The sequence below is a fragment of the Artibeus jamaicensis genome, unplaced genomic scaffold, assembly GCF_021234435.1.
Source record: "Artibeus jamaicensis isolate MK-2021 breed Jamaican fruit bat unplaced genomic scaffold, CSHL_Jam_final contig_354, whole genome shotgun sequence".
Taxonomy (NCBI): Eukaryota; Metazoa; Chordata; class Mammalia; order Chiroptera; family Phyllostomidae; genus Artibeus; species Artibeus jamaicensis.
This window is the reverse complement of record NW_026521803.1, coordinates 4,698,573-4,719,018: the sequence shown is the minus strand read 5'-3', so window position 1 is coordinate 4,719,018 and position 20,446 is coordinate 4,698,573. Positions and strand designations below refer to the sequence as shown.

General features: G+C 37.7%; 1 protein-coding gene across 2 annotated transcripts in view; it reads right to left on the bottom strand.

Moving 5' to 3' along the window:
- Positions 1-20,446, bottom strand: part of METTL4 (methyltransferase 4, N6-adenosine) — a 255,099-nt gene that overhangs the window by 161,124 nt on the left and 73,529 nt on the right. The window contains exon 10 of one of the 2 annotated variants that reach the window (XM_053664379.1): positions 7,742-7,819. The exons of the other annotated variant lie outside the window; for it this stretch is intronic. Within the exon in view, the coding sequence (XP_053520354.1) occupies positions 7,764-7,819 (56 nt within the window). The 3' untranslated portion in view covers positions 7,742-7,763. Of the gene's footprint in view, positions 1-7,741; positions 7,820-20,446 lie in introns of those variants that run through there. 2 annotated transcript variants of the gene reach the window in all.

Here is a 20,446-nt window from a genome sequence, read left to right as displayed (position 1 = left end):
AGGAGAAAGGAGACAAAATTAACTCAGAGATGGGTATGAGACAAACTGTTCATAAACAACACCCAAGCCATTGTTATTGTACTCTAATCATAAGTCCAGTATACAGAAGGATGATTGATATTTGTTTCATATCTTTCTCTTACTAGCTTATTCTTTAGGTCCTGCCACAGCCATTCAACTTATGTGCATTGCCCAGACACAACCAACCTGCCCTGCATCAACCCACCCACGATGGCATCCCACGATAGTTCCTGGAATCCATAAATTCAAAATACGACATCTTTCCCTATGTCTCTCCACGGACTCGCTGATGAATTCTACTAAACATTTAAAAAAGAATTAGTGCCAATCTTTATCGAACTCTCCCCAAAAAATAGAAAAGGAAAGAATACTTCAAAACTCATTTTACAAATCCAACATTATCATAATACCACAGTCAGACAAGGGAAATACAAGAAAAAAAACATTACAGGCTAATATTCTTGATAACATAGGTATAAAAATCCTCAACAAGATATTAGCAAACTATATTCAACAGTACATTAAAAGGGTTATACCACATAATCAGGTGGGATTTATTCCAGGAATGCAGTGATAGTTCGACACTCAATTCACACAATATGGTACAACACATTAACAAAATAAGGTTTAGATTTTAAAAAATTTATGATCATCTTGATTAATGCAGAAAAATAATAAGAACTCTCAAGAAACTGTGCACAGAGAACATACCTCTACATAATAAAGACCAGATACAGCAAACCCACAGCTAACATTATACTCAATGGTAAAAAGCTGAAAGATTTTCCTCTAAGATCAGGAACAAGAAAAGAATGTTCACTCTCACTACTTTTATCCAATGTAGTACTGATAGCAATTGGCAAGAAAAAGAAATGAAAGGCATCCAAACCAGAAAGAAAAATGTAAAATTGTATCTGTAGGTGACATGATACCTAAAGAGTTCACAAAAAAACCTGTTAGAACTAATAAACAAATTCAGTAAGTTTGCAGGATACAAGATCAACATACAAAAAAATCACTAACAACAAACTATTTGAAAGAAAATTAAGTAAACAATACAATTTAAAATAGCATCAAAAAGGACAAAGTACTTAAGGAAAAAATTTAACTGAGGTAAAAGATCTGTATGCTGAAAACTGTAAAACACTGAATAAAGAAAGTGAAGAAAACACAAATAAATAGAAAGAAATTCCATAATCATGGATCAAAAGAATTAACATGCTTAAAATGTTCATACCCTCAAAGCAATCTACAGATTCAATGAAATCTTTATCAAAATACCAATGGTATTTTTATCATAAATACAATGAACAATCCTAAAATATGTATGGAATCATAAAAGATCCCAAATAGCCACAGCAATCTTGAGAAAGAACAAAGTTGGCAGCATCACACATCTTGATTTCAAACTCTACTACAAAACTAGAGTAATAAAAATGTATGGTACCAACACAAAAACAGACACATAGACCAATGGAAGAGAATAGAGAGCCTGAAAGACACCCACACATATATGAGCAATTAATTTAAAACAAAGTGGCCAACAATATACAATGGAGAAAGGTAGTTCTTTTCAACTAATGATGTTGGAAAACTGGATAGTCATAGGCAAAGAAATGAAACTGGAGCTATATCTTTCACTACACTCAAAAATAAACTAAAAATGGATTAATAACTTCAATGTAAGATCTGAAACCATAAAACTCCTAGAAGAAAATGTAAGCAGCAAAGTCCTTAACATCAGTCTTGGTAATAAGTTTTTTTCGGATTTGACACCAAGAGAACAACAAAATAAAAAATAAACATGTATGAACGAATCTAGAACTTCCAGCTAAAATAGAGGCGTAGGTAGGTCAACTTGCTGTGCCTACCACAGCAGGTTGACCACACTGTGGTCACTGACCACACTGTGCCTCCTTGCACAACCAAAAGAAGGACAACAAGAATTTTAAAACAAACAACAATAAAAAAACCCAGAACTGATAGAAAGTCGAACTGTATGGAAGTCTGACAACCAAGAAATTAGAGAAGACACATTCATCCAAACCGGTAGGAGGAGTAGAGATGGCAGCTGGGCAGACTCTGACAGATTGTGGAGTGGGGAGCACAAGGCTGCAGCTGGCCATTAAGGCAGTGGCGGGTGGACCCAGCAAGGCAGTGGATTGCGGACTGGGAAGTCACACATCTGCACAGAAAAACCAGGAGGAACAATCAGGGAGTGAGACAAATCGTGCAACCCAAGGCCCCAGCTCGGGGAAACAAAGCCTCAAACCACTGATTGAAAACACCTGTGGGGGTTGAGGCAGCTGGAGAAACCCCAAGCCTCACAGGAGAGTTCATTGGAGAGACCCACAGAGTCATAGATAATACACAAACCCACCCACACAGGAATCAGCACCAGGAGAGCCCAATTTGCTTGGGGAAAATGAGGGGAAGTGACTAAAATCTGGCAAAGACCGGAGCAAGTGCCATTGTTCTGACCCCTCTCTGACCCCTACCCCACATACAGCATCACAATGCAGGAAGTGGGTTGCCCCACCTTGGTGAACATCTAAGGCGCCACCACTCACTATGTAACGGGAGCATCAAGACAAAAAATGGCCCAAACAAAGAAACAGATCAAACCTCCAGGAAAAATACCACTAAGTGATGAAGAGATAGCCAACCTATCAGATACACAGTTCAAAACACTGCTTATAAGAATGCTCACAGAATTGGTTGAATTTGGTTGAAAATTAAATGAAAAAAATGAAGGCTACACTAAGTGACATAAAGGGAAATGTACAGATACCCAATAGTTATGGGAAGGAAACTGGGACTCAAATCAATGGAGTGGACCAGAAGGAAGAAAGAAACATCCAGTCAGAAAAGAATGAAGAAACAAGAATTCAAAAAAATGAGGAGAGGCTTAGGAACCTCCAGGATATCATTAAGTGTTCCAACATCCAAATTATAGTGGTACCAGAAGAAAAAGAGGAAGAACAAGTGGAAAAGTTATTGGAACAAATAATGAAGGAGAACTTTCCCATTCTGGCAAAGAAAATAGACTTCTAGGAAGTCCAGGAAGCTCAGAGTCCCAAAAAAGTTGGACTCAAGGAGGAACATACCAAGGCACATCATAATTGCATTAGCCAAGATTAAAATGAAGGAGAGAATCCTAGAAGCTGCAAGAGAAAAGGAGACAATTACCTACAAAGGCGTTCCCATAAGACTTTCAGCTGATTTCTCAAAAGAACCTTTGCAAGCAAGAAGGGGCTGGAAAGAAGTATTCCAAGTCATGAAAGACAAGGATCTACATCCAAGGTTGCTCTATCCAGCAAAGCTTTCATTTAGAATGGAAGGGCAGAGAAAGTGCTTCCCAGGTAAGGTCAAATTAAAGGAGTTCATTCATCGTCACCAAGCCCTTATTATATGAAATGTTAAAGGAATTTACCTAAGAAAAAGAAGATAAAAAATATGAACAGTAAAATGACAGATAAACAGCAAACTCACAGATATTAACAGCCACATCTAAAACAAAAACAAAAGCAAACTAAGCAAACAACTAGAATAGGAACAGAACCACACAAATGGAGATCACATGGAAGGTTAGCAACAGGGAAGTGGGAGGAGAGAGGAGGAAAATGTACAGAGAATAAGTAGCATAGATGGTAGGTAGAAAATAGAAAGGGGAAGGGTAAGAATAGTTTGGGAAATGTAGAAGCTAAAGAACTTATATGTATGACCCATGGACATGAACTAAAGGGAGCAATCTGGGTAGGAGAGGGTGTGCAGGGCAGAGGGGAGTGAAGAAGGAAAATGGAACAACTGTAATAACATAATCAATAAAATATATTTAAAAAATAAAAAATAAACATGTGGGACTACGTCAAACTGCAGAGCAAAGGAAACCATCAACAAAATAAAATGTGGGAAAAATATTTACAAACAGCATATCTGATCAGGGATTGATATATAAAGTACATAAAGAACTCATAATTCAATTAAAATCCAATTAAAAGTGGGCAAATGACCTGAATAGACATCTCTCCAAAGAGTACCTACAACTAGCCAATAGGTATATGAAAAGGGGCTAAACATCACTAATCATCAGAGAAATTCAAATTAAAACCACTATGAACATCACCTCACACCTGTTAGGATGTCTGTTATCAAAAAGACAAGAAATAATTACTAGCAAGGATGTGGATAAAAAGAACCCCTGTACACTTTTGGTGGGAATATAAACTGGTACAGACACTATGTATAGTAAAACCATAAGGCAGTTCCTCAAGAAATTAAATGTAGAATTGCGATGTGATCTAGCAATACCACATATCCAAAGAAGATGAAATCACTGTCTCAAAAACTATCTGTACTCCCATGTTTTTAAGGCTAAATAATGTACTATTATTTATATAAATACATTTATAAAGTATATTTATTATATAATTACATAAGGGAACATTACTCAGCCTTTAAAAAAGAAGAAAATTCTACCATTTATGGTTGCATGGATGAACCTGGAGGACATTATGCTCAGTGAAATAAGCCAAGCAGAGAAAGACAAATGCTACATGGTATCACTTATAGGTGGAATCTCTAAAAAAATAATTAATTTTTAAAAAAGTACAATAGTGATTGCCAGGGGCTGCAAGTGGGGAAAGTAAGGAGAGGCTGGTAAAAGGGTATAAACTTTAAATTATAAAATGAATAAGGTCTAAGAATCTAATGTATAACATGGTGACTACAGTTGATAATACTGTATCGTATAAATGAAATTTGCTAGAGAGCAAAACTTAAGTGTTCTCACCAAAAATAAACAAATATGTTTGATGATGGATGTGTTAAGTAACCTGGTGGTGGGGATCCTTTCACAGTGTAAACATATATCGATCATCATGTTGTAAACTTTAAATAGATATAATTTTACTACTCAATTATACCTCCATAGAGCTGAAAATATAAAGTAGTATAACATAATTTGAAGGTAGACAATAAGCAGCTAAAGTAAGATGTTTCAAACCTTAGATGACTACCAAAAAGGAAAAGAAACGTGGCTTATGAACCATAGTTAACACAAAATGAAAATATTTTTAAAAATTAATCCAAGAGAAGTTGAGTCTTAGGATAGAGGGGGAAAAAAGAATTGATGAATCAAATAGGAAAAAATCTAACAAAATATAAATATAATCCCAATCATATCAATAATTATATTAAATATGAATGGTCTAAAACTTCTAATTAAGAGATTTTCAGAATAATTTTTAAAGCAAGACCCAATAATGCTTTTTCTACAAGAAATCCACTTGAAATATAAAGACATAGATAAGCTAAAAATAAAATAATGGGAAGAATATCTCATGTAAAGAATCATTGTAAAAAAGTTGGAATGTCTAATAAATATCCATCATACACAGTAGACATAAAAATGAGAAAATTTAGCAGGCATATTTACTAATGATAACTAAGTATAACAATCTGAAATGTTTATACATCCAAATATAGAGCTGCAAAATTCATGAAGCAGAATATGACAGAAATGAAAGAAGAAAGAGACAAATCAAAAAGCATACTGGAAATATCAGTAATTGATAGAACAAGTAGACAGAAAGTCAGTAAGAATATAGAACTTGAACAATACCATAAACTAATTTTACCTATTTGATTTCTATAGAACATTCCAAAAAACAATAGATGAAAAGACATCTTTTCTAAATATACAGTAAATATTTTCCAAAATAAACCATATCCTGGGTGATAAAACATGTCACAATGAATTTAAAAGGTGATTTAAATTTATAATTACAATTGAGCCAAAATATCAGCATGGCCTTGGCAAGTAATTTTATTTATTATTACTTCTATAAAACTAAGAATTCCAAAACATCAGAAAGAATATATGCATCTCTGTATTCATAACAGCATTATTTACAATAGCCAAGATCTGAAAGCAATCAAAGTGCCCATTAGTAAAAGAGTGGATAAAAAAGGCTGTGACACATTTACACAATGGAATACTACACAGCTGAAAAAAGAAGGAACTCTTACCCTTTGAGACAGCATGGATGGACCTGGAGAGTATTATGCTAAGTGAAATAAGCCACTCAAGGAAAGACAAATACCATATGATATAACTTATATGTGTAATCTAATGAGCAAAATAAACTAACAAAATAGAGCCAGAGGCATGGGTAGGAACAGATTGACAGATCTCAGAAGGGAGGGGGTTGTGGTGACTGGATAAAAAAAGGTGAAGAAATTAGCCAAAAAACCATATATACATAGCCCATGGACACGGTCAATAAATAGTGAGGTGAGGGCCAGAGGAGGAGTCAGGGTTGGGTGGGAGTTGGCACAAGGGAGGGGGAAATGAGGGATATCTGTAATAGTGTCAACAATAAAAATTAAAAATAATTAAATTAAAACCCCAAAATAACAGTATAGCCTTACAAATTTTATAAGGATTATATTAATTCTTAAGTGAAAACTCTTGGAAGTGGTGAGCAGGCTAGTTAGAGAGGGGCGATGGGGGAATATTGACACAACTGTAATAGCATAAACAATAAAATATTTTTAAAAATAAGAGCCTGACACATGGAAGATGGCATCACTGCTTATGTCATTGTCATTATTCTTAACCTGGACTAAAGACCTCCCAAAGTAGGTCAAAACTGCTTACCTTCAGCCCTCCCCAATGTGGCTCAGTTGGCTCGGGTGCAGTCCCATAAACCAAAAGTTTGCCTGTTTGGTTCCTGGTCAGGACACATGACTAGCTTGTGGGTTCGATCCTGGTTGGGGTACATAGGAGAAGCAACCAACCGACATTTCTCTCCCTCTCTCTTTCCCTCCCTTCCCCTCTCTCTAAAATCAAGGAGCATGCCATCAGATGAAGTTTTCTTTTTAAAAAAACTGCTTACCTTTGCATATATATGTATATAACATCTTCATTGGTAACCTGATCTCAACCAAGAAAAAACTAAAACACAAGAATCTTCATGCATCTACCATTGATGCTTTGGCCAAGTAATTCTAGTTCTTATACCAGTGTAAGTAACATAAACATATTTTAAATAATATAAAAATATCTGTTTACAAGTAATTGCAAATGAAGTAAAAGCAAAGCAAATCCACTCAAGTGAATCAGGGAATCTCATTTCCAGCACTGAAGGTCCCTATGGTCACATGTCAGCTCTAATTTTGCAACTAAAATGTTTTTCCTCAATTTAGAATATATTGTCTTTAATGTTTCAACCAATCTAAAGCTCTCAAAAAAAGAAAAAACTATCTAGAGTATATGGCAAATGAGAAGAAATGATAAGCAACTACAAAATGCAATAGCTAAAATACTCACAGAAAATAAGAAAATGAATAAAGGTTGAAAATTACTTACAAATGTCATATTCTACAGAGGCATATTCTACAAATGTCTTGACTAATCAGAGTTGCCATTTTATTCTTTTTTATTTTTAAAGATTTCATTTATTTATTTTTGGAGAGAGGGAAAGGGAAGGAGAAAGAGAGGGAGAGAAACACCAATGTGTGGTTTCATGACCCCCACCGGGGTCCTAACCTACAACCCAGGCATGTGCCCCGACTGGGAATAGAACCAGTGACCCTTTAGTTTGCAGGACAGCACTCAATACACTGAGCCCTTACTTATAGCACATGGCACAATGCACAGTAGGGATGGTTGTGGATAGTGGATATTAAAGGGTTTAGACTCTTACCTACTTGGCTCTGAATTCTAGTTTTGCCTCTTACTAGTTGTATGACCTTGGTAAGTACTTAACATCCTTGACTCTCTCCCTTTCATCATCTGCAAAAATGCAATGATAATAGTTACTTACTTTATTGTACTTTTTCCATTACCATATACCCTCCCTATATCTCTGCCACCTCCACCCACCCCCCATGCTTCACAATAACCACACTTGTCCATGGCCACTTTTAAACTAGCTTTAAAAAAACATACACACACGAAATGTCCTCATGATGGGAAAACAGTTGAATGGTACAAAATTAAGCAGGACAAAATGGAATGCCTATTTCTATGTTGAAATAGGTTACTTCTGTGTTACACTAAGATAATCACAGTTCAGTTATGTTTTAAACAAAGTCCTGAAAATGCTCCCTGGTTTCTTCTTGCTACATATAGTAAAATGCAAGAGTAGATAATTTGAGGAAGGACTGTTAACAGATCAGAACTTGCTGATTTGGGAAATGCTTAGCCTATCCAGATGGCAAAAGATGGTAAAATAAGATATTGCTTCTGAAATCCTGGCATAAAAAAAGGGGGCAGGGGGTGCAGGTACCTCCGAGTAAAAGATGGCAGTGTGGGAAGATCCTGAACTCACCTCCTCCTATGAGCACATACAATTTACAACTGACAGAGCAATTCTCCCTGAAGAACTGAAAGCTGACCAGACAGCTTTTACACAATGAATGACAGGGACCATATAAAACAGGTAGAAGAGACATCACACAGTAGGTACTAGGAGAATCCCATTCTAAACACAGTTACCTGACATAGGGAGGGATCACTTAAGGGCCCAAGGGCACACTCGCCCACCCTGGAGCAAAAAAAAAAAAAAGGGGGGGGGGGGGTTTAAAGGGCATCTGAACTGTACAGGAAGAAAATCCATTTACTAACCCTAGAGCATTTGCCAAATGGGAGGGAAGCTATGGAAACTCTCTCCAGTGTCAGAAGCACTGGAAAGCACCGTTGCCCTCCCTTCCATCTTGATCACATGGACTGAAGCACAATTCAGACACCCTAGCCCAGCAGCCAAGGCTGTCCCAGGGTACCCCAAGCCTCAAGCCCACACTAGCTCCATGGCTTATCCTCAGGACTCCCCATAGCCCTTGCCCACTTCAACCACAACTCTGGGCTTCAGTGCACCTTACCCTTGGTCTCCCTACAGCCATCTAGAGCTTCCAACCAGCCTGCTAAGGTGACCCTTCTCTGTTTGCTCTTGGGAGTCCCTGAGGTTTCACCCGCCCATTATAGCTGCTGGCCTGGAATGCTTGTGCCTGAGATTCCATAATCTGAGCCCACTCCAACTCCAGTTCCAATGGCCTGCCAAGGCAGCTCCAGCACAGATTGCCACCAGGTCTTCCCTTAGCCTATACCCACTACAACAGCTTCAGCCTGCCTGCAAAGGTGGCCTTAGTGCAACTTGATCCCAGGACTTCCTGTGGCCTAAGTAGGCTATAGCTCCAGCCACAGCCAGCCCTCCGAAGAGGCCCTTATATAGTTTGGCCCAGGATCCCCCTGTAGCCCATACCTGCTTCAGCTATACTACTAAAGACACCCAGGGCATGCAATTTACAAAGCAGAAGCTCCTACACAAGGTTACTTCTTCAAGAAAAACAGAAGTTATTTTTTTTTGCCTAAGTCATAGAAACAAACACAAAGAGATAGCCAAAATGATAAGACATAGAAATATGTTCCAAAAAACAGCACACAATTCCACAAAAACAACTAAATGAAAGAGACAAGCAATCCACCCAATAAAGTGTTCAAAACAAACTTCTGGTCAACATGGTGGCATAGGCAGACATGGCTTGATATTTGCACAACCACATGAAATTACAACTAAAATATAAAACAACCATCACTCAGGAACATCGGAAATGAAGCTGAACGGAAGTCTGACAACTGAAACTGAAAAAAATCACATCCGTCCAGACTGGTAGGAGGGGCAAAGATATTGAATGGGTTGGTCCCACACCCATGTGGATAAAAATTCAGGAAGGACATCTCAGGCTCAAAGAGTCCCAGACTCACACCAGGTCTTCTAGCTTAGGATTCCAGTGCCAGGAAGATAAGTCCCCAAAACCTCTAGCTACAAAAAGCAGCAGGGATTGAGTTGGTGGAATAAACTTCAGGAGCCCCAAGTAGTTCCTCTTAAAGAAACCACACACGCACTCACCTATACAGACTCACTCTCTCTGAGCTCAAGTACTGGCGTAGCAGCTTGAAAAGTACCAGTAGTATACAAGGAGAAGATGAGGTGTCTGGCATCAAGGCAAGCAGAGACAATTGTCCCTTTGCTTAATCCCTCCCCCAAAAGAGCCTGTAGGTTGGTGCCATATCTGAGACTCCAACAAAGTGGCTAGCATTGTTTGACCCTCCTTCAAGATCCCGATGCTCTGCCCAACACAGTTTAAGGGACCAACCAAGCTGCTTATCCTTAAGAATGCCAGTGTTGGCTTCTAAATCCTATCAAACAACAGCCAGCTTCAGTGAGCCCTAGGGGCAGCCAGATTAGAGTCACAGCTTGATTTCAGTTGGGAACCTCCAAGCCCAACACAAGTAGAACCTGTCTCAGATGGCATTACAGTTCAGACAGGGTGCCCGGGGCAAAACACAGATGGGGGCTGAACTTGACCTGCACCACTCAGGAAACCCCAGGGCCAGCACACCCAGCACAGCTACAGACCACATTGGAGAACCACCACTCTGCCCCTGCACAGCTGGTCCTCCACAGACAGTGGAGATTGGTGGTCTATAGTCACAGCCAGTCTGTGCATCTGACTGGCCTGAGTACATCCCTCCTGTTGATCTGCCAACAGCAACCAAGCCTCAACTACAAGAGGAGAGTATACTCAGTCCACATGAAGGGCACACCCCAAGTACCCAGCTTGGATGATAGAGGAGGCTGTGCCACTGGACCCTGCAGGGCACCTTCTACATTAGGCCACAATACCAGGACACAAAGTCGAAGCAACTCTACCTAATACATAGAAATAAAAAACAAAGAGGCTGTCAAAATAATAAGACAAAGACACATGGCCCAAATGAAAGAGCAGATAAAAACTCCAGAAAAAGAGCTAAATGAAATGGAGATAAGCAATCTATCAGATGCAGAGTTCAAAACACTGATTATAAGGATGCTCAAGGAACTTAATGAGGACCTCAGCACATGAAAAAACCCAGTCAGAAATGAATGATACACTAATTGAAATATAGAGCAATTTATAGAGAAACGAAAGTAGAATGGACGAAGCGGAGAATCAAATCAATGATTTGGAACACAAGGAAGCAAAAAAACAACAAGAAGAGAAAAGGTATCCATAAAAATGAGGATAGTATAAACGGCCTCTGGGACAACTTCAAGAGGTCCAAAATTTGGCTCATAGGGGTGCCAGAAGGAGAAAAGAAAAAGCAAGAAATGGGAAATCTATCTGAAAAATAGCGAAAACTTCCTTACTTTGGTGACAGAAAATAGACATGTAAGTCCAGGAAGCACAGAGAGTCCCAATTATGGTGGATGCAAAAAGGCCCACTCCAAGACACACCATTATTAAAAGGCCTACGGTTAAAGATAAAGAGAGACTCTTAAAAGCAGCAAGAGAAAAGAAGTTAGGTACCAGATGGTTGCCAGATGGGAGGAGGGAGAGAGAGAATGGGTGAAGGGGTAAAGGGATTAATAAGTACAAATAGGTAATTACAGAATACCCATAGGGATGTAAAGTGCAGTATAGGTAATGAAGTAGTCAAAGAACTTATACACAGGACCCAGGGACAGGAACAATGGTGGAGGGATTGCCTGAGGAAGTAAGAGATGCTGGGTGGAGGGAGACAAAGGGGAGAAAATTAGAACAACTGTAGTAGCATAATCAATAAAATATATATTTTTAAAAACAATGTTCATAAGGATTTTCAACAAACTCAGGAGAAGAACAGATTAAACCAGTGAGAAATTCAACGAAGAGGTAGAAAATATTTGTTAAGCAATCAGAACTAAAGAATACAATAACTAAAATGTAAATACACTAGAGAGAATCATTAATTAATTATATGATGTAGAAGAGTGATTTAGTGAACTGGGAGACAAGTAGTAGAAATCATAGTACTAGAATGGCAAAAATAAAAAAGAATCCAAAAAATGAAAATAATTTATAAGGCCTCTGGGACAACATTAAACAGAGCAACATTCAAGTCATAGGGGTCCCAGAAGGAAAAGGGAGACAGAAAACCTATGTGAAGAAATAATGGCTGAAAACTTCCTGAACTTGTTAAAGGAAACAGACATCTAAGTCTAGGAAGCACAAAGAACCCCAAACAAAAAAATCCAATGGTCCACACCAAAACACATTGTAACTAAAATGCCAAAAGTTAAAGAGAAAATCTTAAAAGTAGCACAACAGGAGCATTTGAGATTATGCTCCCCAGCATAAGTCATCGGTTTGGCTCAAATAAGCATATAAAAATTCTAAAAAAACAAAACAAAAAATTAAATAAAGAAGCACTATAAAGACATCTAGTTATGTACAATGGATACCCCCATACAATTATAAGCTAGTTTTCAGCAGAAACTTGGCAGGCCAGAGGGAATGGCATGATACATTCAAAATTTAAAAAGTAAAACCCTAAAACCAAGAATATTCTGCTCATCAAGATTATTGTTCAGAAATGAAGAAGTAAAAAATTTCACAGACAAGCAAAAGCTAAAGGAGTTCATCAACACTAAATTAGCATTACAAAAAAATGTTACAGACCACGTTAAGTGGAAAAGACAAGGCCATAACTAAAAATAAAAGATATATTTAAAAAAGAAAATCTCACCTTGGCTCAGTGGCTCATCCCATAAACTGAAAGGTTGTGGGTATAATTTCTGGTAAGGGCACATATCTGGGTTTCAGGTTTGATCCCCTGTCAGGGCACATGCAGGAAGAAACTGATCAGTTTCTCCCTCAAAGTGATCTCTCTCTCTCTCTCCCTCCCTCCCTCCCTTGCCCTTCCTGTCTCAATAAAAAACATATCCTCAGGTAAGGTTTAAACATCAAAAAAAAAGATTTTTAAAGGTAAAATCTCACCAATAAAGGCAAATATTTAGTAAATGTAGATCAATTATAAAGTTAGTATGAAAGTTAAAGAAAAAAGCAGTAAGAGCATGTATAACTACAGTAATAAATTCAGGAATACACACAAAAAAGATATAAAATATGATGTCAAAAAACAAACTTGGTGGGGGAGTAAAAATATGTAGTGCTTTTAGAATGGATTCTAACTTAAGTGACCGTCATCAATTTAAACGTTATATGCTCCAAATATAGCCTGTTTTATGTGAATGTTATGGTAACCACAAACCAAAACCTATAATAGATACAAAAATAGCAAAGAGAAAGGAACCCAAACAAATCACTAAAATACAAAAAAGCCATCAATGTTCAAGAAAAGAAAGTAAGAGAAGAAATAATCAGCAGATGCTGGGAAGATGGCAATGGAGTAGGACGGAGCAAATTCTAGCTCCTGTACTCGTGGGTGAAAATCCTGGCTGATCTATAGAGAAACAGCACAATAAACCATTGGTTACCCAGCATTTACGAAATTAAAAGACCAGAGATTGTGACGGACGCTGAAACACCAGACAGCAGCAGAGTCAGCTACAGGAGCTGGGACACACGCAGCCCCTGTGCCGCCACCATAGCAACAGGCCTGGGAGCTGGGGAGTCAGCTACTGGAGCCGGGACACTCAGCAGTGGTATGTGACTAGTGCTATGACGAGCGTGAGAGTAGGTGGAGGAAAACATCAAGATACTTGAAGGAGTCTGCACCACTGAACTTCACAAGTATCACACCATAAACCCAGGGTGTCAGAACAGATCAATTTTAGAAGCTGAGACTAACAAGAGTCTCAAACAATAGGAAGATAAAGACACAATCCCCAAATGAAAGAAAAAGCAGAAACTTCAGAACGAATGTTAGATGAAATACAGGCTAATCAACTATCAGATAGTGAATTCAAAGCACTGGTTATTACGAAGTTCAAAGAGTTCACAACGAGCTATCAGAAACTACAGGGGAACTACAATGATCTCTCTGCAAACTACATCAACATGAAAAAGGAAATAGAAAATATCAGCAAGGGACAAGAGGAAATGAAGAACACAATTTTCGAATTGAAGAACACAGTAGAAAGTTTCAAAAGTAGGATACATGAGACAGAGGATCAGATTAGCAAGTTGGAGGACAAAGTAGAAAGCATCTCACAGAAAGAGCAAGAAAATGAAAAGAGGCTCAGAAAGAATGAAGAGGGATTAAGAGAAATGCAAGACAATATGAAACATAATAATATCCGAATAATAGAAATACCAGAAGGAGAAGAAGAAGAACAAGGAATAGAAAATGTATTTGAAACAGTAATGAGAGAAAATTACCCTAATTTGATCAGAGAAAAAGTCACACAAATCCAGAAATCACACAGAGTCCCAAACAAGAGGAACCCCAAAAGGACCACTTCGAGACACATCATCATCATCAAAATGGCAAAATTCCAAGACAAACAGAGAATATTAAAGGCAGCAAGGGAGAAAAAAGAAGTAACATACAAGGGAGCCCCAATAAGGTTAGCTACTGACTTCTCAATAAAAACACTCCAAGCAAGAAGAGAATGGCAAGAAATATTCCAAGTAATGAGAACCAGAGGCCTACAACCAAGGCTACTTTATCCAGCAAGGCTCTCAATCAAGATAGAAGGCCAAATAAAGAGCTTCCAAGACAAAAGAAGTCTAAAAGAATATGCCTCCACCACACCAGCTCTACAAGAAATACTAAAAGGACTGCTTTAAGGAAAGGAAGGAAAAGAGACAGACAGAGAGGAACACAGGTACAAAAATGGCAATGAATAAGTACCTATCAATAATAACCTTAAACGTAAATGGATTAAATGCTCCAATCAAAAGATACAGAATAGCTCAATGGATAAGAAAGCATGACCCATACATATGCTGCCTACAAGAGACCCACCTCAGGACAAAAGACCATCACAGACTAAATGTGAAAGGCTGGAAACAAGTTTTCCAAGCAAACGGACAAGAAAAAAAAAGCTGGGATAGCAATTCTCATATCGGACAAAATAGACTTCAAAAAAAGGGCCATAGAGACCCATAAGGTTACTTCATTATACTCAAGGGAAGAATCCACCAAGAAGACATTAACATCGTAAATATATATGCACCCAACATAGGGGCACCCAAATATATTAAGAAAATCTTAGAGGACTTCAAGAAAGATATTGACAGCAACACAATTATAGTAGTGGATTTTAACACCCCACTGTCAAAAATGGACAGATATTCCAAACAAAATATCAACAAAGATATTGTGGCATTAAACAACACCCTAGAAGAAATGGACTTAACTGATATATATAGAGCCCTTCATCCCAAAGAAGCTAAATACACATTCTTTTCAAATGCACATGGAACATTCTCAAAGATAGACCACATGATAGGACACAAAACGAGCCTCAAAAAATTCAAGAAAATTGAAATCATACCAAGCATTTTCTCTGACCACAAGGTACTGAAATTGGAAACCAACCCCAAAGAAAAAAACCCAAAGCACCCCAAATCATGGAGACTGAATGGTATGCTATTAAACAACCAATGGGTCAAGAATGAAATTATGGAAGAAATCAAAAAGTTTCTGGAAACGAATGAAAATGATCTCACAACAACCCAAAACTTATGGGACACAGCCAAGGCAGTCCTGAGAGGGAAGTTTATAGCAATACAGGCCTACCTAAAGAAGATAGAAACATTTCAAACAAACAACCTTTCTCTCCGCCTGCAAGAACTTGAGGAACAACAACAAAAACAGCCCAGAGCAAGTAGAAGGAAGGAAATAACCAACATTAGAGCAGAATTAAATGACATAGAAACTAAAAGCTCAATTCTAAGGATTAATGAATCCAGGAGTTGGTTCTTTGAGAAGATAAACAAAGTAGACAAGCCTTTAAGTAGGTTCACCAAGAACAGAAGAGAGAAGACACAAATAAACACAATCAGAAATGAAAGAGGAGAGATTACAACTGATACCACAGAAATAGAATGGATTGTAATAAATTACAATGAAGAACTGTATGCCAAGAAATTTGAAAACCTAGGGGAAATGGACACATTTCTAGAAAAATACAATCTTTCAAAACTCAATGAAAAAGAAGCAGAAAATCTAAACACACCAATAACAGCAAAAGAAATTGAGGCAGTAATCAAAAAACTCCCATCACACAAAAGCCCTGGACCAGATGATTTCACAGGAGAATTCTACAAAGCATTTAAGGAAGGGCTAACCCCTATTCTCCACAGACTATTCCAAAAAATCCAGAAGGATGGAAAACTTCCAAATTCTTTTTATGAAGCCAGCATCATGTTAATTCCAAAACCAGATAGAGACACAACAAAGAAAGAAAACTTCAGGCCAATATCACTGATGATCATAGATGCTAAAATCCTCAACAAAATATTGGCAAATCACATCCAACAATATATCAGACACCATGACCAAGTGGTATTCATCCCAGGGATGCAAGGATGGTTCAACATTCACAAATCAATAAATGTAATACATCACATAAACAAAAGCAAAGACAAAAACCACATGATCATATCAATAGACGTGGAAAAAGCTTTTGATAAGGTACAACACCCATTTATGATAAAGACACTCAGCAAAGTGGGAATAGAGGGAGCATTCCTCAATAGAATAAAGGCCATATATGAGAGACCTACAGCCAACATCATACTCAATGGGCAAAAACTAAAAGCTTTTCCACTAAGATCAGGAACAAGACAAGGATGTCCACTTTCACCACTTCTATTCAATATAGTATTGGAAGTTTTAGCCACAGCGATCAGACATGAAAAGGAAATAAAAGGCATCCAAATAGGAAAGGAGGAAGCAAAACTGTCACTGTTTGCAGATAACATGATAGTGCACATGGAAAATCCTATAGACTCTACCCAAAAACTGCTTGAACTAATTAATGAATTTGGCAAAACAGCAGGTTACAAAGTCAATATCTGGAAATCAAAGGCATTTTTGTATACCAACAATGAATCAGCAGAAGCAGAAATCAAGGAAAAAAATCCCATTCTATATAGCAAAAACAAAAATAAAATATCTGGGAATAAACCTAACTAAGGAAGTAAAAAACCTGTATGCAGAAAACTACACAGCACTAAAGAAAGAAATCAAGGAAGACACAAACAAATGGAAACATACACCTTGTTCATGAATTGGAAGAATTAACATCATCAAAATGTCCATACTACCCAAAGCAATATATAGATTCAATGCAATACCTATTAAAGTACCAATGGCATATTTCACAGACATAGAACAAACACTTCAAAAATTTATATGGAACCATAAACCACCCCAAATAGCAACTTCACTTTTGAGAAAGAAGAACAAAGTAGGAGGGATCACAATACCTGATATCAAACTGTATTACAAGGCCACTGTAATCAAAACAGCCTGGTGCTGGCATAAAAACAGGCACAGAGACCAATGGATTAGAACAGAGAGCCCAGAAATGAACCCAACTCTCTACAGTCAATTAATATTTGACAAAGGGGGCAGTAACACAAAATGGAGTAAAGATAGCCTCTTCAACAAATGGTGTTGGGAGAACTGGACAGCTATGTGCAAAAAAATGAAACTGGAGCACCAACTTACACCATATACCAAAATAAATTCAAGGTGGATAAAAGACTTAAATATAAGCCGTGACACCATTAAAGTCCTAGAGGAGAACATCGGCAAGAAAATCTCAGATATTTCAGGCAGCAACATTTTTACTGATATGTCCCCTAGAGCAAGGAATATAAAGGAAAGAATAAACAAATGGGATCTCATCAAAATAAAAAGCTTGTGCATGGCTAAAGAAAACAGTATTAAATTAAAAATACAGCCAACTGTATGGGAAAACATATTTGCCAATGATACCTCAGACTAAGGTTTAATCTCCAAAATATACAAAGAACTTACACGACTCCACTCTAAGAAGACACCCAACCCAATTAAAAAACGGGAAAAGGACTTGAACAGACACTTCTCCAAGGAGGACATACAGAACATCCAGAGACATATGAAGAGATGCTCAATATCGTTAGCTATCAGAGAGATGCAAATTAAAACCACAATGAGATACCACTTTACACTGGTCAGGATGGCTATCATAAACAAAGCGACCAACAACAAATGTTGGAGAGGTTGTGGGGAAAAGGGGACCTTAGTTCACTGCTGGTGGGATTGCAGGCTGGTACAACCATTATGAAAAACAGTATGGAATTTTCTCAGAAAAATAAAAATCAACCTGCCTTTTGCCCCAGCAATTCCACTGCTAGGATTATATTCTAAGAATCCTAAAACACCAATCTCAAAGAACCTATGCACCACAATGTTCATAGCAGCACAATTTACAATAGCCAAGAGTTGGAAGCAACCTAGGTGCCCGTCAATAAATGAATGGATCAAAAAAATTGTGGTACATATACACAATGGAATTCTATGCAGCAGAGAGAAAGAAGGAGCTACTACCCTTTGCAACAACATGGATGGAACTGGAAAGCATTATGCTGAGTGAAATAGGCCAGGTGTTGAAAGACAAATACCATATGATCTCACCTTTAACAGGATGCTAAACAACAAAACAAGCAAGCAGAAAAAAAACAGACACTGAAATAGAGAACAAGGGGACAGTGACCAGAGGGAAGGGAATTTAAGGGGAAAAAGGGGGAGGGCTTTGGAGGAACAAACAGGAAGGACAGATGGACGAGAACTAAGGGGGGTGGAAATGGGAGGGAGGTGGGGAGCATGGGGTGGGGGAGGCTGGGATGGGAGAAATAGACAAGAAACTGTACTTGAAAAATAACTAAATAAAATTTTTAAAAAATCAGAAAATAATTAATGAAATGCCAATAAGTATACTCCTATCCATAATAACTTTAATGTAAATGGATTAAATGTTATAATCAAAAGACAAAGGGTGGCTGAATGGATAAAGAAAAATATCTACCTTGCATATGCTGCCTGTAAAAGATTCACTTCAGATAAAAAGGCACACACACATACTGATTGAATCAGTAATTTAAAAAAAACTCCCAAAGAACAAAAATCCAGAACCAGACAGCTTCACAGGTGAATCCTACCAAACATTCAAAGAATTCCTATCCTTCTCAAATAGTTCCAAAAATTTGAAGAAGTTTCCAAACTCACTCTACAAGACCACCGTTGTCCTATGTGATATACCATATAAACCAAATGGAGAACTGCCATATCATTAAGTAAATACAGAAAAAGTATTTGACAAAATTTAAAATCAATTTACAATAAAAACTCTCAACCAAATTTAGTGTAGAAAGAAGACACCTAACAGACATGACAAGCCTACAGTTAACATCATATTCAACAGTGAAGAGCTAAAAGCTTTTTTCTACAATCAGGGATGAGGACACCCATTCTCTTATTCAACATAGTACTAGAAGTCCTAGCCACCACAATCAGAAAATAAATAGAATTAAAAGGTATTCACATTGAAAAGGAAGGAGTAAAGTTCTCATTCTTTATTATTTTAAAAGCAGACTTTCTAGATGGCAGTACTGGGGAAATCAAAGGGTGAAAAGGACTCAACTGTGCTATTGTGATACTGAAGCTGAAGGAAGCCATGTGCAAAGGCAGGCAGAGCAGCTGACTCTTAGCTGACACCAAGCAAAGGAACAGAACTGAATTCTGCTAGCAAACCTAAAATACCATATTTTTCAGATTATAAGATGCACACCCCAAATTTGGGAGGAATAATGGTTGTTAATGCTGCTGTTGAGTTCTGTTTACATTTACATTGGTAAAAATATTATATTATGTTATTAAATATTTTACCACATTTTTTTGCTTCAAAATTTTTTTTCCTATTTTCCTCTAAAACGTAGGGGCATCTTATAGTCTGAAAAATACGGTACTTCAAAAATGCCCTCCTCCCTAGAGCCTCCAGAGCTCAGCCTAACCAACATCTTGTTTCTGACTTTGTGAGATCCTAAGCAGTAAGCCCAGCTGAGACTGCCCAGATTTCTGACCTATAAAACTTTAAGCTAAGAATGAGTTTTGCTTTATAACCATTATGAGCCCTGGCTGGTGTGGCTCAGTGGACTAAGCGCCAGCCTGCTAACCAAAGGGTTGCCAGTTGGATTCCCAGTCAGGGCACATGCCTGAGTTGCAAGCCAGGTCCTCAGTGAGGAACATGCAAGAGGCAACCACACATTGATGTTTCTCTCCTCTCTTTCTCTCTCCCTTTCCCTCTCTCTAAAGATAAATAAAATCTTAAAAAAAACTAAAACCATTATGATTGTGAGAATTTGTTATGACAACAATGGAAAACTAATACATGAGTAGAAAAGATGACATATGTCTATAAAATTGAATACTACTCATCAATAAAAGAAGACGACTGAAATGCACACACACGAAAATGGAAGAATCTCAAAATAATTATACTGAGTGAAGGGAGATAGGTAAAAAAAATAAATGAAAGTATATATGCTGTGTGATTTCATCCATGTGCAGTTCTATAAAATGCACATAACTCTACAGCACAGAAGGTAGGATCAGTGACTGGTTAGGGCTAGAATGAGGAGGGATGATTAGAAAAAACAG